General features: G+C 44.2%; 2 protein-coding genes across 3 annotated transcripts; one reads left to right on the top strand and one right to left on the bottom strand.

Moving 5' to 3' along the window:
• Positions 1-1251: 1251 nt before the first annotated feature.
• On the bottom strand, positions 1252-23724 carry acsf2 (acyl-CoA synthetase family member 2). The gene is made up of 16 exons (XM_080517586.1): positions 23452-23724; positions 21176-21371; positions 18481-18609; positions 17614-17667; positions 17413-17531; positions 16458-16620; positions 15802-15897; positions 15565-15713; positions 13589-13680; positions 13415-13491; positions 4145-4252; positions 3562-3713; positions 3145-3286; positions 2304-2414; positions 2120-2188; positions 1252-1569 (listed from the first exon to the last, which is right to left on the bottom strand). The coding sequence occupies exons 1-16, from the start codon at positions 23535-23537 to the stop codon at positions 1510-1512; spliced, it is 1803 nt and encodes a 600-aa protein (XP_080373712.1). The 5' UTR covers positions 23538-23724; the 3' UTR covers positions 1252-1509.
• Positions 5449-12833, top strand: chad (chondroadherin). 2 transcript variants are annotated; one of them, XM_080517588.1, is made up of 4 exons: positions 5449-6325; positions 10433-10596; positions 10677-10837; positions 12443-12833. In XM_080517588.1, the coding sequence occupies exons 1-3, from the start codon at positions 5540-5542 to the stop codon at positions 10816-10818; spliced, it is 1092 nt and encodes a 363-aa protein (XP_080373714.1). In that variant the 5' UTR covers positions 5449-5539; the 3' UTR covers positions 10819-10837; positions 12443-12833. The 2 variants fall into 2 exon arrangements, with proteins under 2 accessions (XP_080373714.1, XP_080373713.1); XM_080517587.1 differs by having other exon boundaries at positions 5450-6325; positions 12197-12833.
• Positions 23725-24827: the final 1103 nt, after the last annotated feature.

Here is a 24827-nt window from a genome sequence, read left to right as displayed (position 1 = left end):
TTTCCTAACGGAGGCGGGTCTCCTTTGAGACTCGGGAGTAATGAGTCGGGGAAATCCATTCCACAGTTTGCAGGCAGCCTTATTGGGGAAGGTTCATTCTGTAACTCCAGTGAAGAAACTTTGTTCACTGTATGATTACAAAATAAATGTTGGTTGGGTATTAAAAACTAGATTTGCCTGCGATCAATGAAACTCGCATTTAGTTTTTTTTATGGACGATTTAAACCCAGACGTTACTAATATTGTGATTCCTCTGGTGAAATATCACGTCCACTGTTCCAAATGGAGAAATAAGAAACCATCATTTCCTTGTTTTATTAACAAATTTAAATTGTATTTTTCAGCACTACATAAATTGAAGGAGTGGAAAATGGCAAGAATAATTTATTACCACATTAAAATTCTTATTGATTTAAGATTTTTTTTTCTTTGTAGTCATTGTCTCTCTTTCTTTTTCCTCAGAAGCTTTGATTTCGATTTAAACGATGACTATTTCATTATTGAAGATGACTCTACAAGAGTCTGTTGTTGTATTGTTTTGTTTTTTCATAATAAAAGTTAAAAAAAAAGGATGCTAGGGAAGTTAGCATTGCGGCTATCATGACAACACGTCGCTGTTTGGACGGTTGTCCAGCAGGTGGCGCTCTGCCGCTGCTCCTGTCAGAAACATTCTGCTGCTGCTGCGTTGCTAAATAATTTCTCCAGGAATTAATAAAGGAATTGTGAGGTTTTAAAGGTAGAGATATTATATTAGAGACGATGACGTCACGCAGACCCCCGCATTGTGCACACGGAACTAAAATACTTTGTCCTGCTTCCTTTTCTCACCTTCTACTAACCTCGAGTTGTCTTTTGAGAGAAAACGTGCAAACAGTCCTACCTTTAATACTTTCCTGTGGAGACGAGTTCATTACAGCCTCATATATAAAAAAAAAAAAAAAAAAGTAAAAATATTCAGCAAACTTTACTTCGGTCCAGTAAAAACTGCAGGATTACCGGTAGAAAGATGTTGGCGTCTCGCCATCCCTGCTGCAGTAATTCAGCAGAAACTCAAGAGCAGATTGAAATCCTGCCTGTGGAAACAGAGGCGACCCGTTTCCACCTCAGAAAAGCAACATTCCTTTGGTTTTTAAGTGATTTCCTCCGACCCAGGTGGACCCAGGCGGACCTGGTTCTCCAGCTTCGGGACTTTCTGCAAGAATAGCGCGACTGAAACGTTTAATCCAGAAATATGCACAATGGGAACAGCGGTGTGTGCAAACAAACACCCCCTGCTGCTTCATGAAGGTTATTTATTCGCCTTTGGTAAAATAAAAAAAACAAACCCATCTGTGTTCATCATTTCATTCACATTCTGTCAGTTTCAGGTAACAAGGTTAAAAACTCAGTATAAAAATCTGAATTAAAAAAAAGAAAAAAGGATGTCTGGTTGCGACTGGGACGATTTCGGGAACTACTTTCTGTGGCGGATGTAGACCGATCGTTGAGGGTCTGGGCCGGTCTGGCGTTTCACTTGCGCTTCAGTCCGAGCTGCTCCTCCATCTCCGAGCTCAGCTTGTGTTTCTGGATCTGCAGGAAACGACGACAACAGACGTTCTGATGCTTCGAGACTCGAAACGACAAAAAATCACCCGGCGGCCGAAGGGACGACTCAAATCCTGGACTGTGAAAAGACGTCACGTCTCAGTGCAGCTTTTCAACACTTTGACATCCGTCTCGTCTAAAAACGTGTTCAAAGTTCACAGGAGCTGCATTTACAATCTGCTGTGTCTGTGTGAGCTGGGTTGGCTCCGCCCCCACACATGCCCATAATGGGAAGAGGAGGAAGGGCTTCCTCTCGTGGCGCCATGTGCCGGAGCAGAGCTGCCTGATTGTGGGAGGAGTCAAAGGGGGAGGAGCCTTGGCTAAACCCCCTGATGACACTATATAGGGTTTGATTTCTGATTGGCTGCTTGGAGCAACACACTTTTTGGGGCGTGGCTCCAGGTGTGGAGACGATTCTTACAGCTGGAGAGTTAATTTGACATAACATAACCCTTTAAATGAACCTTCCCTCCATCGTCGTCTGTTGATCTTCATGATTTAAGTGACAAAATAAAAGTCGTGTCTTCCTGGTTACCTTCCCGGTGACGGTGAGCGGGTAGCTGCTCACGAACTGGACGTATCGGGGGATCTTGAAGTGGGAGATCTGAGAGCAGAGGAGTCACGTTATTTCACCTCGTCTGAGGGAAACGCAGCAGATCAACTGTCTTGTTTGTTTTTGTTTGTTTGTGTGTTTGTTTGTTTTTGTGTTCCCGTCCCACCTCTCCTTTACAGAACGCCTTGATTTCCTCCGCCGTGCACTCCTCGCCGTCCACCAGCTTGATGCAGGCGCACACCTCCTCCCCCATCCGGGGGTCGGCCACGCCCACCACCTGAGGGTCAAAGGTCAACGTCAAGAGACACGCTGGACGTTCGGTCCAAACAGACAAACTTAAAAAAGAAAATTTTTTTTAAATACATTTATAAAAACTAAGTAACTGGAAGCAGTGTTGAAATTGTTGTGTCGAAAATTAAACAATTTTCCAAAAAATCAATGTATTGACAGTGAAAATAATAAAAAATCTTAAGAAAATATTCAAAATTTTAAAAAAAAGCAAACCGTCACAAAAACAATAAAGCCTTAATGTGTTCAGAATATAAAAAAAACCCAATATTTAGAAAAGTTGGTCAAACATTCAGACTTTAAAATGAAAAAAAAAAACAATTATCTTGATATAAACGGTTGGCGGTGCCAAATTATATTAATAAAAAGTACAAATAAACAAAACAGTCAGATTATACGCACATTATTTTGAAAGGTAGATGATAAACACACATGTAAACATGTAAACAAGTTAAAAAGTCTATAAAGTCAAGATGTAGAAAAATGGAATTGAAACAAGGAAAATTTTAATAAAAAGAAATGTTTTGAAGCACAAAGCCAAACCGTTAAATATAAATCAGCATAAAAATGAAGTTAGATTACGTGACGAAGGAAAATAAAACGATCTACAAGCACAAAGTTAAATCAAAAACTTCCCAGAAGCTTTGAAGCTTTGAAGCTTTGAAGCTTTGACGTCCTGCCACGTCGCCACTGGGGGGCGCTGTGTTGTTCAGACTCACCTGCGCCTCCATCACTTTGGGGTGGGTGTGCAGGAACTTCTCGATCTCCGCTGGGTAAACGTTCTCTCCTCCTCGGATGATCATGTCCTTGATCCGACCTTCGATCTGCAGGTAGCCGTACGAGTCCAAGCTGCCGATGTCTCTGGAGGACAGACGACGAAAAGACGTGAAAATCCTCAGAGCAAAACTATTTAATTCAACGTGCGGAAATGTATATATGTTGGTTTAAAACAGTGTCAATGTCAATTCTGTTGTAATACCACTGAGTACCACTAGATGGTGTAGTGAGTCAACGTGTTCTGGTTAAAACGGAGTATGTTGACTTACTACACCCTCTAGTGGTATTCTGTTGTAATACCACTGAGTACCATTAGAGGGTGTAGTGAGTCAATGTGCTCCAGTTTTAGAGTAACTCACCCGGTTTTGTACCAGCGGTCTTTGCCGATGCACTCGCTGGTTCTTTCGGGCTCGCCCCAGTACTCCAACATGACACCGAAGCCTCGGATGCAGATCTCGCCATTCTCCCCCAGCGGGACCACCAGCCCCGTGGACGGGTTCACAATTTTAGCCTGTGGGGGGGTCGGGGGGGGGGGGGGGGGGGGGGGGGGTCGGAGGGGTATTTGTGGATTGTTATATCAACCACTTTGAGCGTTTTTGGGGTAATTTGTCTCATTTCGTAGGTATTTCTTCTGTTAGTGGCCATTTTGTGGCTTTTTTAAAGTTTCAGTGGAGTTGACGGACGTCTCTTTGTTGTCGTCCTCCATTTAAAAAAAATTCTGTATCATTTTAGTGGCTATTTTTAGCTAATTTTCAAGATATTTCAGCTCTTTGAGGGAACTTTATGTGTTTCTTAGGTCTTTTTGTCAGTTGTTTTGTTGTGTTTCAGTGTTCTGGGGACTCAGGTCATATATTAAATCATATTATTATTAGTACTATATTAGTGTATTTATTGGTGTATTGGTGTATTGATCCGTGTCGTCCTGAGTTCATACCGACGTACCTCCAAATGCTCCAGAATGAAGCCGACCGTCTGGGACTTCCTCTGCATGTTGTCCAGCGGCGAGGCGACGAAGGACACGGGGCTGTTCTCCGTGGTGCCGTACCCGATCTGAGACACACACACACAGACACACCATGATTTCAACACACACACTTCAAATCAAACAACAGAAAACTGACGAACAGACATTTGTTCGCCGCCACAGGAACAACCGATCGATTCCAAACGAACCAGTGAAGAAACAACTTCGGAGACCTCGGGTGGAACGGATTCTACCTGGGAGACGGATCTTCACCAACACACTGTCAGATTTGTTAAGCAAACTCCAGATTCCACATTCCCCGAGTGGATCCATCCATCTGGTAACCGAAGCACCTGAAGACAAGCTTCCTGCGAGCCGAGGAGTCCCAGCGCCGCCGAGACACACCAACGGGCGCAGGAATGTGAAGCGGCACGTTAAAAGCGCCGACGCCTCAGACGATGGCGGGATCGCCGCGACTGGAATCGGAACATCTGGAGACCATTAGAGGTTCTGGACCACGGCTCAGGAACCGCAGACTGAACGACAATAGAGACGTCTGGCGGCGTCCGCCAGAAAATCCACCTGCGGATCGACACTCCGCACCTTCTCACTCCGTTAAAATGCAAAAAGAGAGAGAAAGTCCAGCGAGGAGCTGAGACTGTTTGAATCGGCATCGCTGGATTCATCATGGAATGTTCTGGAGGCAGAAGCAAGAAGAACAAGCTGGACGTGACCTGAACCTCAGCTGTGATCATCTCAGACTGATGCTCTACGAGAAGAAGAACTGGAACCAGAAGAAACTTAATAACCAGGGGGAACAGAAGGAATCAGAGGAACTCGAGGAACCACAACAACCAGAGGAATCGGAGGAAGCGAGGGAACTCCAGCGAGGCGGCAGAACTGTACGAGGAACAGACGTGGAGCTCTGGGATCAGGGTGATTGAAAATGACAACATTGTCTTGAATTTTTTTTTAAATAAAAGCTGATTTATGTCCTTGCGGAAGTCAGAACAAAACAACAGGTCAGTGACGGCTCGAGAACGTACAGCTGTGACGTCGAGGACACGCTTTGCGAGGTTCTTTGAACTCAAGATCAAAGTCAGTGAAGGGTTAAAGACATTCGTTCTGCTGGTTCAGGGTTAAACTCTCGCTGACACTTGACTTCCCCCTGCAGACCTCCACTCCGTCTCCGTCGATGTTATAAATAAAGCTGTGTTCCTCCTCCTCCCCCTCCTCCTCCTCCTCCTTCTCCTCCTCCTGCTCCTCCTCCTCTCGCTCCGTCTGCTTCACTTCACTCGGCGTCCTGTCGTCTCTGCCCCTCTCTCTCTCTCTCTCTCAGGATTTCTCTGCCGGTGCTCTGGTGGGGATTCGGGATGCGCTGCGTGAGCCGGCTGCTGCTGGGGACCTGCCTCCTGGTGCTGGGCCCCGCCGTGCAGGGCGCCCCGGGCCAGTGCCCCCCGCTGTGCCACTGCCACGGCGACCTGCAGCACGTCATCTGCGACGGCGTGGGGCTGAAGAAGGTGCCGCGGGTGTCGGAGGCCACGCGGCTGCTGAACCTGCAGAGGAACGGCCTGGGCGCCGTCCCCACCGGCGCCTTCGGCGACAGCCGCGGCCTGGTGTCGCTGCACATGCAGCACTGCCAGCTGCGCGAGATCGGCTCGCACGCCTTCAAGGGGCTGAAGAAGCTGGTCTACCTCTACCTGTCCCACAACGAGATCAGCAGCATCCGGCCCGGCGCCTTCGAGGACCTGGCCCAGCTCACCTACCTCTACCTGGACGGCAACCGCATCGCCGAGCTGCACAAGGGCACCTTCTCGCCCATGGGCAACCTCTTCGTCCTGCAGCTCAACGACAACCGGCTGCGCGAGCTGCGGGCGGGGACGTTCGCCGGCGCCCGGGACCTGCGCTGGCTGCACATGAGCGGCAACGAGCTGGGCTGGCTGCAGCCGGGCTCCCTGGACGAGGTGGAGAACCTGGCCATCCTGCACCTGGACCGCAACCGCATGGCCAGCTACCCCGGCGCCGCCATGAGCAGCCTGCGGGTGGTGGAGGAGCTGACGCTGGGGGGGAACCCCATGAGGAGCATCCCGGACAACGCCTTCCAGAGCTTCGGGCGCTACGTGGAGAAGCTCCACCTGGACAACATGGGTCTGGAGAAGGTCAGTGGACGGTCCTCCTCCTCCTCACAGTCGCCTCACAGCTCTTTTAAGCTCCTTTCATCTCTTTTAAGGTCTTTTAAGGTCTTTTAAGCTCTTTTAAGCTCTTTTAAGCTCTTTTAAGATTGGCAAAATTCTAAATCGACTGAGCTTGACGGGAGCCTGCAAGTTTACACAGGGTTTGACTTTTTAAAAACTCTGCAATACTGCAAATATTTAACCACATCTCATGAAGTCGATGCTAAATAATTTAATAAAGGAGAAAAAAAAAAAAGCATCCAAACAAAACAAACACACTTTTTTTTTTAACCTGCATGATTCTAAAACTTCAAGTTCAACTTAAAGTGTGATTTTGTTTTTCTTTCATTTAAAACAAGTAAATAAAGAAACAAACCTACTTCGAGTCATGTAAAGAACCCGACTGGTCAATATTAAATACTCTTGTTGTAAACTAATCCACGACTTCCATTCAGATATTTGCATTTTTTTTGTTGTTGCATGGCTTCAATGACTTCAATAATCTAAAGTTTGATGGTTTGTTTTGTTTCATCTGCAGCGTCTTTCTGTGCAGTTTTAACGTTTCAGTCTGTTGGACTAATGACACCGTTCATGTAAAATTACTTCATAAATGAGATATCGGGAATGCAATTCAATTAAATATAATATTAATATATCGAGAGAAAATCCCGTTGAAAAATTCAAAGTTTTTAAAAGTAGGTAAATACTTTGCAAAAGGCTCTTTGTATGTTTGTTTTTAACGATTTCCTCGATGAAATAAAATCTTATTTGGCTTAAAATTTCGATTTGTTCGGGTTAAAAGCTTATAAATGTAAAGTAAGTCTGACACGTGTGAATATTTTAAGCCTCCGTCCCTAAAAAAAGCTCCTTTTTTTTTTCCTTCCCCCCCAAACCATAGAAAACCAGAGTTATATCATCCCGGAGTCTTTGGATGCCTGTTTGAATGTTTGCTCATGTTTCGGGTTGTGAATGAACGAGTATATATGTAACGTGTGCAGCTCACCACCAGCCGCAAAACCAGCAGGTATTTTTCACACATGTGCACACGTGCCAACAGATTCTTCCACTCAGACCGTCGAACCTGACGATTAAAATCAGGATTATCTGACAACAACAAGCAGCGGCTGTATTTCCAGCTGGTTTCCAGGAGAGGACTGAGCGAAGCTGAAGCGTCTTTACTGCACGTAGAACTACCAACAACCAAACGTTCACGCAAAGAGCGTCGAGGAACATTTTAAGGTTTTATTTTAAAAAGGGAAGTGAGCAAAACTTAAAAGTCCCAGTGAAATGTAACACACTACTTTGTAAAAAACGATAGTTGGGGTACTACTTCTAAGGTTCCTCCGACTCTGCCCCACCACTGTTGTCGCATAACAAAGTTATTTGAATTTTGAATCTCCAGCCGAGGAAGTCGGGGGAATCCTTCTTCTTCGTGGGCGTGACGTCACGAGTTGTGCAGATCTCGATCTGTTGTGTTTATATCGGCTTGTTTCCCTCTTAAATATCCAAGTTTTTACAGTGTTTTGAAGTTATAGTTGGCGTTTTATGAGCCTTGATGAAAGATTGAGCCTGGAAGAGACAGAGAGAGGAGAAAAGGAGCACGGGTGGTGGAAGCGGCTAGCTCACGCGGCTAGCGGCTAGCGGGAGCCGCTAGCTTAGGCAGCTCGTAGACGATCAAGTAATACATGGACTCATCTTCGGTGATTCCACAGTCAGAAAAGCGCTTCGACGTGTTGGATCCAGGAAGCCGAGTCGTTCTGCCAAAAGTCAGGAGCCTCAAAGCCTCAAAGCCTCAAAGGTGAAAACTGGCGGCTGCTGAGGCGAGGAGACGAGGACGAATGGAGGACGAAGCGTCTTCTGCTTCCTCAAACATGTTCCAGACGGGGTCACCGATGGCAGAACCACCTTCTGTGTCTTCTTCAAATGACCATGATGATGAAATATCTTTAAATTCAGCCTCTTCGTGGTCAAAACTCTGATCCTCCATAATGTAAACACAACTTGGGCGTGTGCACAACTCGTGATGTCACTCTATTATTGTCAGAAGCTCCGCCCAGCAGCGGAAATAGCTGTTTATCGGCTATTTTCTCGCAGATTGCCGTGTTTTAACCTTTTTCCCTTCAGCCAGTTAGCATAAAAAATGTCCCCAGAAGCGACAGCCAGAGTGTTTTGGAGGTCGAATTTTCATTTCACTAGGACTTTAATAGTCATTTAAATCTAAACGCTTGTCGGGATTAGCTTCACGGTCTTCCGGCCGGAACTCAAGAAGCACCGGTGGTTTTGAAGGAAAGTCACCAAATATACAAAAACCGGAGTTGAAGTTTTGGAAGTTTAGACGCCAACTTTGAACGAAGCCGGAGCCCTTGAGGTTCCTCGCTTAAGTTTCCAAAAGCTTATAAGTCTGATGTTGAAGTAAAGGCATGGAAACCTGGAAATAAAAGAGCCTGGAGGCACCACAGAAGCACACGACAGTGTGAGTCCAACCTGGAAAGACACTTAACGCCTGAACTTTAACGTCTTTAACGTCTGAGCTGGAGGCGTAAGAAGACCAGACGTCCCCTCGTCGTGTGTCCAGTACCGACCCGCCGCTCCCACATTCTTCGGCGCACGTTCGCCTCGTGCCTCGAGGTTAATCTGATATTTGAGCGTACCTGTGCTCATGAGCGATGAGAGAGAGAGAGGGGGGGTGAAACTGTAAAACAACAAACTTCGCACGCCGGAGCCGGGTAGGAAGCGGCGGGAGGCCGGACAGACCGAGCCCTTTTCCGGCCAAACGCCGGTATTTTTGGGGTGTTTTTGTTTGCTGGACCTCGGCCAAGCATGTCTGAGTCTAATTATTACACGCGTGTTATTTCCAGCGAGGTGTGTTTCCCGTAAACAGGTCAGGAGGGGTTGAGGACGCAGGTAAACAGGGGCAGGGTGTTCCACGCTGCATGAAGGGCGGTATTTTTAGCTCGCCACCGGCCCCCGGGGTGAATGGACAATCGGGCCCTTTAGCGAGCCTTCCTGGCAGAGGGACGCGGCCGAGAGGGTGAAAACGCCTTCGGTCCCCTCGCTGGACGTCGTCCCACCTTTCCATCGCTTCAGGATACTGCAGGCTCGCCGCTTTCGCAGTGGAAATTTCCAAGACGGCCTCGCCGCCTTGCAGAATCCAAATAAAACTGCCGGGCCGCTCTCCCATCCGCCGTCCGACAAAAAAAAAAAAAAAAAAAAAACCCCGACGCAGGCGGGTTCAGGTCGCACCTCGGCGAAGCTTTTAGCACCGTGGCAGTGGGTCACGAAGCGGAGCGGGAAGAAAGAGGCCAGTGAGCCTCGGTGTTGACACAGGAGGACGAGACGAGGCTTTCCTTCCCTCACTTTGTGTCTGTCCCACGTCCAGGTGGAGGCTGAGCGAGGACGACAGCGTCTTTAAGAAGGACGCATCCAACGACCGTCTTCCCAGGACTGACGGACTGTGACACCGTCACCGTGTGACGTGTGAATAAAACTCCGCCTATGCTAGCAGGACGGAGATTTTAACAAGCCTGTAATGCAGAGTTCTTCAACCTCTTTTGAGCCAAGGTGCACTTTTTTCTTTGGAAAACTCTGGAGGCACACCACCACCACCCGGAAATGTTAAAATGTGAAACTTTGTAGCCTATGTTAACAATATAAAGTCATTCTCATCAAAGTTTTATCAACAGGAATCAAATAAATACAGAAGAAATTTCTTTTTTTTAATAGTGACTCCCTCAGTGTGAAACCTGGACCTGATGGATGAAGAGCTGAGATCCTGGTTTTCAAAAACTTCTCCATCACTGTCACTGACACAGTATTTTGATACAAGATGGTAGCAGGAGGTGGAGATGAACCACACTGACGTCTGTCACTTTACATTTCACCGGCAAAGTTCTGTGCTGCCCTCTAGTGGTGAAGAGTATTTATACATGATTACTCTGCAACACACTGTCGGCTGTGAGAGCAAATGTTTTTTAGAAAAAAAATGTGAAATTGGATAATTTCCCACGGCTCACCTGACTAGATCTCGCGGAAACGCCAGTGTGGTTGAAAAATGTTTTATTTTCTTAAGCAGCTTCTCTTCTCCCCCTCCAGTTCTCAGACGGGGCGTTCGCCGGCGTCACCGCCGTCAAGTCGCTCCACCTGGACAACAACAAGCTGAGGTTTCTTCCCAAAAGCCTGGACTTGAGCACCGTCGCCAACCTGACGCTGGCCAACAACCCCTGGAGCTGCACGTGTCAGCTGGCGCCGCTGCGCAGGTCCGACGACACACTACTGACCGACCGACGCCCCCCCTAGCGAGTGAAACGACCGACCAGTGTCCCTCGTGTCCCCGCAGGTGGCTGGACGCCAGCCGGACCCGTCCGGACGCCGCGTGTGCGTCTCCACCGGCGCAGAGGGGCAAACAGGTGCGGGACAGTCCGGCCCTCGGCGGCTGCAGGGCGAAGGCCAGGAGGGCCAAGAAGGGCACCCGCCTCTGAAAGCTGACACCCGATGCAGGTAGGAGGCGAGGGGACGAACACGCCGACGCGCCACGACTGGGAGGTTAAATGTGATAGGATAACCAGGATCGGGGCAACTTTACATATAAAAGCTGCAGACGTGGCCGCCTCAGTCATTATTCCCGCAGCACACTGGGAGTTATAGTCAGGTGAGCCGTGGGAAATTATCCAATTTCACATTTTTTCGAAAAAAACATTTGCTCTCACAGCCACTGTCAGCTGTCAGAGCAGTGTGCAGAGTAATCATGTATTAATACTGTGGCGAGCGCCACGGAAGAATTGCTCTAAGTTGAGATTCTTTCCTGCCAGCTGAACACCAGAGGCTTTTATTTTGACATAAACACACACAACCAGAACGTCATAACAAGATGAAACTACACACAACACATTCCTCACTCATGGTTGCACACCAACATCCAACAAACCAAACTAGACGAAATAATTAACTATCTGAACCAAGGAACAAAAACACAACACAAACACAACTCCCATCATGCCCTGCAGCGACCGACTCCGTGATCGCTACAATACTCTTCACCACTAGAGGGCAGCACAGAACTTTGCCGGTGAAATGTAAAGTGACAGACGTCAGTGTGGTTCATCTCCACCTCCTGCTACCATCTTGTATCAAAGTACTGTGTCAGTGACAGTGATGGAGAAGTTTTTGAAAAGGAAGAATGTGAACCAGGATCTCAGCTCTTCATCCATCAGGTCCAGGTTTCACACTGAGGGAGGCACTATTAAAAAAAGAAATTGGGAAATACTTTTTTTCTGTATTTATTTGCTTCCTGTTGATAAAACTTTGATGAGAAAGACTTTATATTGTTAATAGAGGCTACAGAGTTTTACATTTTACCATTTTCGGGTGGTGGTGTGCCTCCAGATTGTTCCAAAGAAAAAAGTGTGTCTTGGCTCAAAAAAGGTTGAAAAACACCGTATTAGAGAATAGAATGGGAATCAATAGGAAAACCAATGCGTCGTTTAAACAGGTCAAATTATCTTGAAGAATTGAGTTTATGACACATTTAGACACTCTTTCACACCGTTTTATTCCCATTAAATCAGATTTCTTTCGAAAAAAAAATCTGATTTAATGGGATTTTTTGTAGACGCCGAGCCTCCTGCTGTCTCTCACAAGAGTCACACGACGTATTTTCAAAAGCTGATATGTTAGAATCATCAGTCGCGGCTGCAATGAGACACAAAACTGTCCTTCTGCAGTTCTAATAGCGTTGAGTGCAATGGAATGCCTCGTCTCTGGGTTTTCTCTCCGTCTCTCTGTGGGTTTGGATCAGTTTTGGTCCTTGCCTCTTTGATTTCACAGTTTTTTTTAGGTTTTTTTTTCCGACTTTTTCAGGCAGGAGGAGTCCGACTATGACGACATGCAGCACCGCTAACCCACCGGCGTCATCGACCCCCATCACTCGTCCAGATGTCCTCCGTTTTCATACATTTATTCCAAAATCTAAAGCATAAAGCGGCAGTTCAAGGCCAAACAACCACGTAAAAAAGTTCCATGATGAAATCAATGGCTGAAACCACAGGACAAATTATTTTTTTATATTTTTAACAATCGCTGCATTTTTACTTTTCTGTTTCCTAGCATGCAAAGGAAAAGACAAACAACCTTCGCTGCCGTGGCGAAATGATCCATTCCTTTGAGATCAACAAGTTTATGAGCAAGAAAAACAAAACAAAACATTCAAAAATGAGCAAAATTCCCAGTTTCCTTAAAATATTTCACAGCTTTATGGTACAAACATTAACCTGCACCTCCTTGTGTATCACCTTCTCTCTATAAAGCGCTATTAAACAGAATCCATCTGATCGACTTCTATCACTGCTGAAACGAACGCCAGGTTATTTTATTCTGAAAAGGATGAAAAGCAGCTGGCGACACTTCTGAAGCGTAGATCTAATGGTGACTCAGCATTATTTTTTAACATAACCTGGACTTTTGGAGCTCACAACTAATAAACCTTTTACAAAAATCATTCTGGAGTTTGTGTCTTATTATTATTCAAATCTGCACTGAAGGAGAGAAAGGATTTAAAGGGGCTAATTCTGGTGAGTCGTCTCCACCTAGTGGTCACAGCCGGAACTGCACCAATCAAACCTTTAAAGTTTCGCAGGGTTTTTTTGTGCGTTTTATATATATATATATATATATATATTCAAAGATGAGGAGGATGAAAACTGTGGAACTAACTCAGTAAACAAGCGAATAAACATTATATTCAAGACAACATGAGTCTGTTTCAGGATACCCGATTAGATTAAGAATTATTTCTTGCATTATTTTGTTTAATAATATTGTTATTACACCATCGTCATGGGTTACAGGTCGTTTCCAATCAATAACACTGCAGTTTTTAAATCTTAAAATAAATCTATACATGCTGTGTCGATGCAGCTGCAGGAAATGAAGTATTTTCTCATCTTGTTTCATTATTGTCCATTTCCATGGGCTAGCTAGTGCAAAAAGCCCATAATATATTGTATTCAAGTGTAAAAGTCACATTGTTATTTGCAGTGTGACGATCGCTAGCGTGACTCCGATAAGACGTGAACTCACCGTGATGCCCTGGACGCCCATCACATCTATGATCTGCTGTACGAGGCCTGGCGGACACGGCGCACCGGCCATGACGCCTGAAACGACGGAAATCAGCAGCGGATGAGAAAACAGAAAAAAAAAAAAAAAACGGGACGTGATTGAGAATCAAAGCGTTGAATTTGGCTCCCGGACCTATTTGCAGTGAGGACAAGTCGTACTTGGCGGCGTCCGGCTGGTTGATCATGTCCACGTACATGGTGGGGGTCCCGTAGATGATGGTGCACCTGAAGGAGAGACGGAGGAAACGTCCGGGACTCTGCGGGACTCATGCACATGTACAGACGCTGTGGAAACGGCTGCTTCGACTCTCAATAAATAATGAATAATAAATCAAATCACATGGAGGATAAAGGACGAAGGCACTTTTCCTTTAGAATCTAAATGTTTGAGATTTGTTACCCAGAGAAAAAAAAAGCAGATCAATGTATTGAGATGTTTTTGATAAAGTAGAAACACAACAGTAGAGCGGTCGTCTCCCAATTTTCAAGGTTGCAGGTTTGATTCCCATCTCTGCCTGCTGACATGCCAAAGTGTCCTTGAGCAATGCACTGAACCCTACAGACGTAAAGAATGAATAATGAAATGTAAAGTGTCTTTGAGTGTCCTGAAAACCTATGCATTATTATTATTATTATTATTGCTGTTGTTATTATTATTATCATCATTATTATTATTGTTGTTGTTGTTATTATTGTTATGATCATTATCATTATTCTTGTTATTATCATTATCGTTATTATTATTATTCTTATTATCATTATTCTTATTATCATTATCGTTATTATTATTATCACTATCATTACTATTATCATTATTATTATCACTATCATTATTATTATTATTATTATTATTATTATAATCAGCGCTCAAACCTCGTTACCATTTTTTAAACTTTCTTTTCCAGCTCCACAACTCCGTCCAGATATTCTTGACAATCAGAGTTACTGTCCTCTGCCATTATATTATATTACCAGCATGATTATTATAAACCATCACTCCTAATACTAAAATCACTACGGGTACCAGTTTATTTAGTTTATATAGATATTTTCTGAGCAGTCTTAATGCCATCACTGTAATTACTACTGTCACTGGTGAAGCTACTAGTTACTAGTGTCACCTTTACGCAGAGGAAGTGAAACTTCAATAGTTCTATAATTACTATAACTGTCATAACAGTACTATGAGCAGTATTAGAGTCACTGTCATGAGCCATATTGATTGTATAGCGACACGGGATGTAAATAATTTTTTTGTTTTTAAATGCAAAGTGGAAAAAAAAAAAAGAAGTAGCTTGAACAGTGACTTTGATTTAAACCAGTTTTGGATTGAAATCAAAACGGATTCTGCTTTAACCAGTCCTGCCTTGTTTCACATCACGCGCTAACCTTTGATTCATGTCATTTGTTAAACCATAACCTGCAGTTACAGCGTGCAGCTCACCGCTCCCCTCAGATTTCACGTCTTCTCTTAAAATAATCCAGAAGTCAAACTGGAAAAACCGGCGGTCTTACATCTTATCAACAAAGCACTCGGAGTGCTTCACCTTTGACCTGAATACCTGCCAGCAGCTCCAGTTAATGTTCAGAGAAATGAAGGAACATCTAATCGCTGCCATCTGATCGCGTCCAGATAACAAAAAAGTTGTTATATTCATAAAAGTAAATGAGACTAAACTTCATTTGTCGCATGCCAGGTGAGAGTTGTTTCTCTTTTAATGGGGAACAGAAATATAGCGATGCTTTGATCATTCTGCTTTCATCCTTTTGAAAACGAGCACAAATCAAGCACCGGCCCAGAAACTCCTCAAATCCTCTGTGAGAAAAATGTTTTATCAATGAAGAAATTCGACTTATCTGATGACTTGTTAAACATAAAATAATAAAATAAAAGGCCCAAAGAAATGTCTTTTGTACCAGTGGACATACTGTAATTACATAACATATAAATAAACAAACTTTAATTTAGGTGAGAAGGTCGCTTGCTACAGGATATAAAAGCAAATTTTCTCCGTCAACATTCCCCCTTTCATCTTTCTTTACGCAACACCTGAGATCCCCCGTGTCTTAAACTTTGATTTAACCCTTTCAGAATAAAGTCTCCGCTACCGTTCTTTCTCCACGGCTTCCAGGTTGGCTTTCCCACTGTAGCCCGCCGACGGGTAGACCAGCGAGACGCCGTGCGCCACCAGGCACATGCCGCCGCCCACCGAGCCGAAGCAGTGGTACATGGGCACCGGCAGACAGACGCGGCAGTCCTGTAAAAGGGGGGGGGGCGAGACAGGCTCATTGGTCGTTTCAACTTCTTGGTGAGGAGAGTCGGGGAGGGTAGGAAATGCAGCTCACCCTCCAGTCGTACCCCATTCTTCTACCCACGAAGTAGGAGTTGTTGGTGATGTTGTGGTGGGTTAAGGTGGCGCCTTTCGGGGCGCCGGTCGTCCCCTGAAAGAAAAATAACGTTTAAAATTTAAAAAAAAAAGACGAGTCCGAGTTATTGACATCCTGTGAATAATGCAGATATCCAGTGGTGACAGAGGCTTTTCTGGTGTGTTAAAAGTTTTTTTGGGGGGGACATTTAAGACGCTTCTAAATATAAGTTGCACGGTGTGTTGCAGCTTTTCCTTGTGTGTGCATCATTTAAAGAGCCGTCGCTCTCATACGAACCTGTGATTGAACAAGAACGGCTTTTAGAAATAGAAGCAGGTATTTCCCCGTCGTATGCTACTTGATAGGTTAAGTGGTTGCTGTTCATACCTGACAGGTACACAGGCTCCCAGGACGAACGCCAAGCATCTACATTACTCTGTAATCCCTGCCAGTCTCAAATTCATTGCATATCAAATAGCAGCCACGCCCCCCCCCCCAAACATTATGTACATTAGTTTCTCTTGTGAAGGCTGCAGTGGAGAACACGGAGCAACAGCAAAGCCATTGTTGAAAGAGGAATGTGTCAGGGTTTGGCCGTCGGTTTGGGGGTGGGGGTGGAGGGGGGGGGGGGTTACCGAGGTGAACTGGATGTTAATGGGGTCGTCGAACGACAGCGTCTTCTGGATCTCCTGCAGCTGCTTCGTGTGCTGGCTCGTCCCCGCCTGCATCACGTCCTCGAGGTGGAACATTCCTGGCTGCCGGCTCCCCAGGACGATGACGGAGCGGAGCTCTGGCAGTCTGGAAGGGGGGGGGGGGAAGCAGGGTTGAAGGAAAGTGGGTCAAAGTTCACTGAAAGTGCCGCGCCGCGGCAGGAAACAGCCGCCTGAAGAGGCTCAGAGGAGCGGTGCGGTTAAAAAAGGACACGGCCGACAGTGGGGTTTTTTTTTTTTTTTAACTTCTTACCACTGCAACGCAAAACACAGTGAACAAACAGAAGAGAAACACCCCGTCGGGAACCTTCTGAACCTAAAGCCTGCATCAATTCCAACCTTTCTGCCAAATGTCTGGAGGCGTATTCCGTTTGTTTGGGGAAAAGAGTATATTTCACATATTTGCACAGATTTAGTTCACGTTAACAAACTCCTTGGAGCGGAACGGCATGAGGTGCATCGCGTTCTTTATCCATCGTGTTTCTCCCGGCAGCGTTTGGGGGCTACTTCAGTCACGTTTTAGTGCCTTTAAACCTTTAAACTTTTAAACCTACTGCCAAAAATCAAGACTGAACTTTGGAACATAAACTTTACTCAACACAAATAGAACCGACGGCATAACTGGAGGCAGTGCGATACTGAAATCGTGACGACGGGTGAATTATTGCGCAATCCTAATGGAAACGTTTCCCTCAGACAGAAACGTTCTGCCGACAACATTTGCACGTTGCCTGGAGTTCAAAATTCCCATCTAAAATGAGCTAAAAATGGCTTTGTGTTATTGATCGTCAGCCCCGGCGGGGTCAGTGTGCCAGATAAGAGCCGTGTGCCCCTCCTCCTGAACGGACACATGACCCTCTGGCGGGTTGGCGGCCTGTACCTGGGGCTCCGGATGTTTCCCGGGGTGGTCTTTTCGATGTCCGGACAGATCTTCCTCAGCATGTCACAGTACTTCTGGGTTCTGAACTCCACCGGACAGACGATGGCTTTACAGCCGACCTGCAAGGAAAAAGGAGGATTCGCGGGGTCGGCCCTCGTGTTGGACGGTCTCGACTTTTCAGGGAGCGTAGAAACAACCCACCTTCTGCAAAGCAAACTCCACCTCCTGCACCTGGTACGCCGGGTTGACGGCCACCTGAGGGGGACGGCGAGAAGGCTGATTAAAAGAACTATAATATCGTTTGCGACTCAATTAGCAGCTCATATTTAGTTTGGACAATAAGAGCAGTTCGATGTTCTAATAGAAGCAAGGCGGAGACTTTCTTAAGGCCTTGATAGCGCTTGGGTAGCAGCGGACACATTATCGTCTATCAGTTAAACTATCAGAGTTTGGATCAGAGTTTGGATGTCTTTAAAAACGGCTCGTCAAAAACTCAATAAATCTGGACTAAATCTTCAGTTTAGTTTCAGACGCTCTGGATTTTGGTTGGTTGACAAACTGACACCCTTCTATGGTCACGTGTGTCATTGACGACGAGGCGGCCGGCCAATCAGACGACGGCGTGGCCCCACCGGCCGAAGTCTCCACGCTGGGGGGAGTTTTTCCTTTCCACAGTCGCAAACACATCTGCTTGCTCATGTGGATATGTTGGGCTTTTCTATTTTCTCTATAAAAGCACATTGGAATGAATAAAAAAAATACAAATAATAATAATAATACGATTGTAGGGTGGCGACACATCATGGCATTAATCCTGTCACAGTGCAAAAAATGGTGTGAGATTTGTGAGAAGTTTTATGAGCAAGGTGAATGAGATGTAAAGTTGTGTGATGGTGTTTGACATTGAGAAACTCTGCAGGATTATTTATTCGTGTATCTATTTCCTGTTTGGCCAAGATGCTTTGATTCTCCGCGCCGTGTGAGCGGTTCACGCGAACTCGGCCTCCGACATGAGCAAACACACTGTCAAAATAGCAGCGCGGTCTTTGTGCACCACCTTCGTCTCACCAAGATAATTCCGACTCTGGCCGTGGCGAACTGGAACAGCACCCATTCGTACGTGTTCGGTCCCCACATGCCGAGGCGGTCGCCTTTCGTCAGCCCGATCGCCAGCAGCCCGGCGGCAGCCTGGTCCACCTGCAGGGACGCAGACGGTGTCAGCAATGGAAACGTACCGATACCTGCTTCTTCCATTACATACTTCGCGCTGATCCATGCCTCTTCTGCTTCTCCTGACTTTTGGATGCTCACGAATCGCTCATGTGACCACGTGATTGTCTACATAGGCTTATATAAGATAAGGCCTTTCACACTTCTGACTTCTGCAGTGACGGATCCGTTAAACTGCTCGATCTAACCACACGTCTCGTGACCTCGTCGTATCTCACCTCCAAAATGATCTGGACAGAACCAAGAGGGAGATTAAATTACACGTCCGGTGGATTAGTCAGATTACAGCCAAGCTGCTTCCCGACATCGACGCCGTCGCCTCAACAGAAACATTGTGATTCCAGTGAGATCCGATCCTGCACAATATGTTGAAAATGCATCGCAATAGCAAAAAGACAAATTTGATAAGATTTGGTCTAAATGGACAGCATATGTAAAAACAGTGAGATCAGATTTCAATTGATATCCTATTAGGTGTGCCAACATTTTAAAAAGAAATGTGTGTGGATGTTTGTCTCAGGTGATAAAAGCATAATGAGGAGATGAGCCCCCCCCCCCCTTTTTGTTTTTTTTTTCTTTCCTTCCTTTCTTTCCTTTTTTTCTTTTTTTCAATCATCATTGAGAAAATGGAGAACTCGGGAGGACGGTGTGGACTGAGATACTTGGACTCTTCTTCGTTATTGGTTTCTGTTCGTTCTCTGTTCATTTTATTTAATGAAAGACAATAAGGATAGGTCCAAGGATACTGTAAAATTGTACAAGAGAAACGGTGTCTATCCATGTGTTTTCCAAATAAAAAGTTAATTACAAAAAGAAAATGCATCAGAATAGTCAATATATACCTAAACATTGTAGGAACTGGGGCCAAAATGTTATTTTCATTGCCATATAGCAAAAGAGCACCGTTTCTTGAAAAACCAAATCCCTCCTGGATTCCTTACTTAACCATGTGTTTAGTGCAATACTTGACATTATTGGATGTTGGTCAGAGATTCTAAAGTGCAGAGAGCAAAGTGAACATCGCCGTCCTCACACGTCTACGAGGCAACGAGCTGAAGAAACGGACCAGAAGACGAACCGGGAGGGAGCGTGACGAGCGTCCAGACAGACAAGGTCATTGAATGAGCGACGGTCAGTTCATGATTCACCATCACAATAACGCGATCAGTGATTTGGCGGCGCCTGTGAACCAGACGGCGTCCAGCCCGAACCAGCGGAGCGGGAAATGAACGCGCCACAGACCTGCACAACGTCACTGAACGGGATTAGTGAGTTTGCCACGGTTCCAACTCTTCTTGACTCATTTAAAGACACGTTCAGTAGTCCTGAAAGTACGTTTCAGGCGTATTTCCTGCCGCGACGCGTCACTTTCACCCTCTCATTCAAGACATGTGGGAGCGACGGGGGGAAAAAAAGAAATAAATGTAACAAACACCACTTGAAGGTGAAGTTCAATGTTTTTTACTGATTGACTGTGGAAATAGCCGAGGGTGTCTGCCGGCGGTACAACGCGACCTCACCCTTGATGCAGTCAACACACTTATCAATCAATCAATCAACTCTATTTGTATAGCACTTTTTATACAATGAAGTAACACAAAGTGCTTTAACAAGATTTAGAAACAGTGCAAAGATAACATAGATGATTCAAAAGCAAACGAACACACACTCACACATGCAGACACACACACACACACACACGGGCATAAGTGAAGACCTGGCAGGGCACCGGGGACGAAGGTGAGGCTTCTCACCACAGGGGGCGCCGCCCCACAGAGGAACAGAGGATAAGGTTTCACGGTCGACGGCAGCAGTTCACTGGGTTCCCGTCACGCTGGACCTCAGCGGGTCAACGCTGCTGACCTGCGACACTCCCTTCACACAGTCAGTGTGATTCAATCATTCGTTGCTATGGCGATGGGGAAAGTCCACCTTAGCACACGTGAGCTGCAAGGACACACCCACACTTCCATGCCCTTTGCATTAATTCTCTGCAAATCCATAAAGATAGAATTTAATGTAAGAAAGATAAATGTGTGTCATCGATGTCTTTATTTACCCGTCCAAATTTTGGTTTTATTTTGTGGGGTCTTTTTTGTTTTGTTTTGTTTGTTTGTTCTACTTTCTTATTTGCCTGTTGTTCTTCTGTTTTATTGACTGATGTATCGGCGTCCCCAATTAAGTTTCTCACTTAAGGATGGGAAGAGACAAACGGACAACCGTGGACATTAATGAAGGACGGAGAAGCAGAACTGGGCTCGTTGGATGTTATCTTCATTATTGTTTTCCTTCTTTTTCCTGATACCAACCCAGATTAGATTAAATGACCCTTTTAATTCTTAATTTTAATTGGATCAGTGGAAAAACAAAAAATAAAAAGATAAATGTGATTAATTTAAAAAACTGTGATTAATTCATTTAAAGATTATGATACATGTTATTGGTTAAAAAAAAGAAAAAAGCTGCTCAAGCAGCCCACCGGACAAATGAATGAAAGTCAGTGAGCAGTTTTGCTTTTAGGTTATCGACTCACATCTTGCAGGAACTCGGCGAAGGTCTTGCGGATCCCGTCCTCCACGAAAACCAGGGCCTCTTTGTCGGGCTGCCGCTCCACCGTCTTCAGCAGCAGCTCTCCCACGGTGCAGTGGAGCAGCGGCGTGTTGGACGTGCCGTGGACGTAGCTGGTGGTGAGCGTGGGGACGATGGGCGGGTTGTCCACGTGGAGGGACCTGGGGGACGGTGGAGACGTTTACAAACCACGCCAGGACATGGTGCTCACGGAACTGGATGCCGACTGGACCGTGGCAAATTATTACCTTTAAAATGTACAAATTGTTCAAATGTATTGCCTTCACACGACGTCATACGAACGCCATCATAGTAGTAGAAATCCTGACATTAATAAATGGACGGTATTTGGTTAAAATCATGATTATCAGACAGAAAACATGGAGGCAGTGTTGATTAATCTCACCAACACTAGTGGATGTAAAGTTCATGGTTCAGTTTTAATTTGGAACAGCATTAGTAGCATCAGCTTAAAAATATGAAATAGTACATTAATGTTTTTGTGTATTTTGTTTTACTTTATTAAAAAAAGGTCTGTCAGAATCAATGCATTGATGTACATTAATCCATAATTAATCTGATTCCACGTTAACATGAACTATTCAAGTGTAAAAACCATTATTTTCCCGTCTTTCTTCTCTCTGCTCATGCAAAACAAAACGTGATTAATGTAGATTAAAAAATAAATGAAGATTTAATCATGATTAATCCAAATTGATCTACAGCAACCTTGTGATTAATCTGATTAAAAAGTGCATTAAAAAAATTACGTTTAGGGTTCCGTTTTGACCTGAATGTTAAAGCTCTTTCACCTCTTACCTCAATCTAACCTGTTTTTATCTTAAAATCTCATATTTCAACATTGTTTTCTTGCATCTATTATCGGCAAAAAAATCTCACTGAATGTTTTCACTGGTCAGACCTAAACGTGCCACAAATAAACAGGTTTTCACCACTATGCAGATGACACACTACTCTATCCACGAGGTCAAAGGTCATCTCAAATTAACGCGCTGATTCAGGAGTCGAGACTGTTTTCAGACGCCACCTTGCTCGTGTCGCCTGCATGTGGAAGAGTTAAGATCACAAAGCTTCCTGGTCCAAATCAGATTCGACTCTTTCCTGACCTCCACTCTCATTTCCTGCACTCTGGCATCAGATTACAAAAAATGCCAAGGAAAATGCACGTTATTCTCATGGCAAACTTAAAAAAAGAAAACAACCTACGATCCAATTTGAACACAAGTTAAAAATGAAAACCATTTATTGAGTTTAAACAGATAAATCGCTGCGCTGGCATTTGTTTAATTACTCCCTTATTACTGATGTTGTACAGATGTTTTCCGAAAAGTTTCATCAAAGAAAGTCGATAAGTTATTTCAGATTCCTTAGTCGAGTGTTCTTGTTTGGGGAAAGTCAAATTACTTTTGACAGCAGACAGGAAACATATATTTATTTATGCTTATTAATACCAAGAGGATGTAGATACTGTGAACAGTACATATAGAATTAACAATGGTATTGTGTGTCGACTGAAGACACTGCAGACACACAAACGAACAAAACACACAGAAGCTTTAAATTAGTGCAAAGAGACACCAAGACTCTTTGCAGTGTGCAAACGGATGAGTAACTGCAGAGACTGGAACGCAAATAATCTTCATTCATGTTGCATATTCATGTTCCATTGTGCAGATTAGAAAGAAGAAGAGAATTAAAAAAAACGCATAAAAAAACACAAAAGGTCAAGAACACAACCACGCAAAACGACCACAAACAAACAGCTTTGTTATTCTTTTCCTGGGTTCCTGCATGTTGACGCTGATTGACGGACCTGATTTAAACATAACAAATTAACAGAAAACAGCCAGAAAGAGGATTGCTGTGTTTAAAAGGAGCTTTTTTTTTGGTTCTTGTTCTGCAGCAAAACTTTGTTGGTTCAGATTCAGACGGCTGCGTGGGAATAACAACGTTTCGGAGCCTCGTCAATCTTTTATCCCTCACTTTTTTTTTTAATTCCTTCATGGTTTTATAGGTCAGATTTAGTCTGTAAATAAGTTGAAGATGAAAAATGACGAGTCAGGCGCTCGTGCTCCTCGCAGGAAACGCGCCAGAGACTCTTATATAATCGGAAACTCGACGAGAGCTACAAGTCCGTCCTGACGAGTGCATTAAAAAAAAACAAAAAAAAAAGTGCAGGGAAAGTTGTAAACAGTTGTTAAAAGTTTGCGGGGAACTCACCGAGAGGCTGCGGGGCTGATCCTCGGGCTGCGCAGGACCCGCAGACACCGCAACGCTTTCCCGCAGGACGTGATGCTCGGGATCATTTTGTGGAGAAGCAATAATAATAATAACAATAATAATGATGAGGAGAAGAAGAAGAAGGAGAAGATGCAGAGACGGACTGAAGACCCCGCACCGCACCGCACCGCACCGCAGCAGGGAAGAGGAGGCGAGCCGCTGCAGACGAACGGAGCTCGAGCTTTGTAGTCGTCAGAGGTGGAAGCGGCCTGCAGGGGGCGCTGTGGGCGACAGGGACACATTACGACACACTGAAAGGAGACATGGAACTTTAACCACTTCAACTGCAACCACTTAAAAAACAAACCACAAAAAATGTAATAAATAAAAATTTTTTTTAACATAATGTGTGTTTTGTTATTATGCTTACTTGTGTATTAAAAACAGGAAACATCCCCTCATGGACTAAATTACATTGATACTATACTACTATACTACATTGATCACATATTATATATGGCATATTGCATGTACATATACATATATTTATACATGTGCAAGTACACTATTACCATTGGTATTATTATTATTATAAGTATACTATTCCTATTGGTATTATTATTATAATTACTGATATATATATATATATATATATATATATATATATATCTATTGTTACTTTATTGCTACCATATTGTTAGCTATATTATTGCTCCACTATTAGTGGTAGCAATAATAGTAATAGTAATAGTAATTATTATTATTATTTCTGATATATATATATATATATATATTGTTATTGTTATATTATTGCTACCACTATTAGTGGTAGCAATAATAGTAATAGTAATTATTCTTATTATTACTGATATATATATATATATATTGCTATTGTTACTTTACTGCTACCATATTGTTATTGTTATATTATTGCTACCATTATTAGTAGTACTATACACGAGTATTGTACACTATTACACATTGTTATTATCTGTATTATAGTTATTATTATTATATAATGCCTACTTCTAATGGCTCTGCCACTGCACCTTACTATTTATTTATCTTGCTTTTTTCTCGTGTTTATTTCTAAGTGCCCATGTTCCGTTCTGTGCTTTACTTTATGTCTTATACCCAGATATTTTTATATTTTACTTTTATTTCTATTCTATCGTATTTTATAATATTCGTATGTACCAGATTGCTGCAACAAAACAATTTCCCTTCGGGGATGAATAAAGTAATTATCTATCTATCTATCTCATGTGGACTTTTCAATCTGGATGGACTCTCTCCATGGGGGGGGGGGGGGGGGGCTGCAGAAAAAGGTGCAAGTTGTTTAAAAAAAAAAAAAAAAAACTTGCCACAAAGTTTTG

This window comes from Blennius ocellaris, assembly GCF_963422515.1.
Source record: "Blennius ocellaris genome assembly, chromosome: 21".
NCBI lineage: Eukaryota > Metazoa > Chordata > Actinopteri > Blenniiformes > Blenniidae > Blennius > Blennius ocellaris.
This window is presented reverse-complemented; position numbering and strand designations above follow the sequence as displayed.

Coding starts and splice junctions, on each gene's coding strand:
- chad (XM_080517588.1), top strand. CDS start 5,540: ATGCGCTGCGTGAGCCGGCTGCTGCTGGGGACCTGCCTCCTGGTGCTG. Junction 6,326..10,432: donor ACAACATGGGTCTGGAGAAG/GTCAGTGGACGG, acceptor CTCCCCCTCCAG/TTCTCAGACGGGGCGTTCGC. Junction 10,597..10,676: donor CAGCTGGCGCCGCTGCGCAG/GTCCGACGACAC, acceptor GTGTCCCCGCAG/GTGGCTGGACGCCAGCCGGA.
- acsf2 (XM_080517586.1), bottom strand. CDS start 23,537: ATGATCCCGAGCATCACGTCCTGCGGGAAAGCGTTGCGGTGTCTGCGG. Junction 17,668..18,480: donor CCAGAGTCGGAATTATCTTG/GTGAGACGAAGG, acceptor CGTCCCCCTCAG/GTGGCCGTCAACCCGGCGTA. Junction 3,714..4,144: donor TCATTCTGGAGCATTTGGAG/GTACGTCGGTAT, acceptor ACCCCCCCACAG/GCTAAAATTGTGAACCCGTC.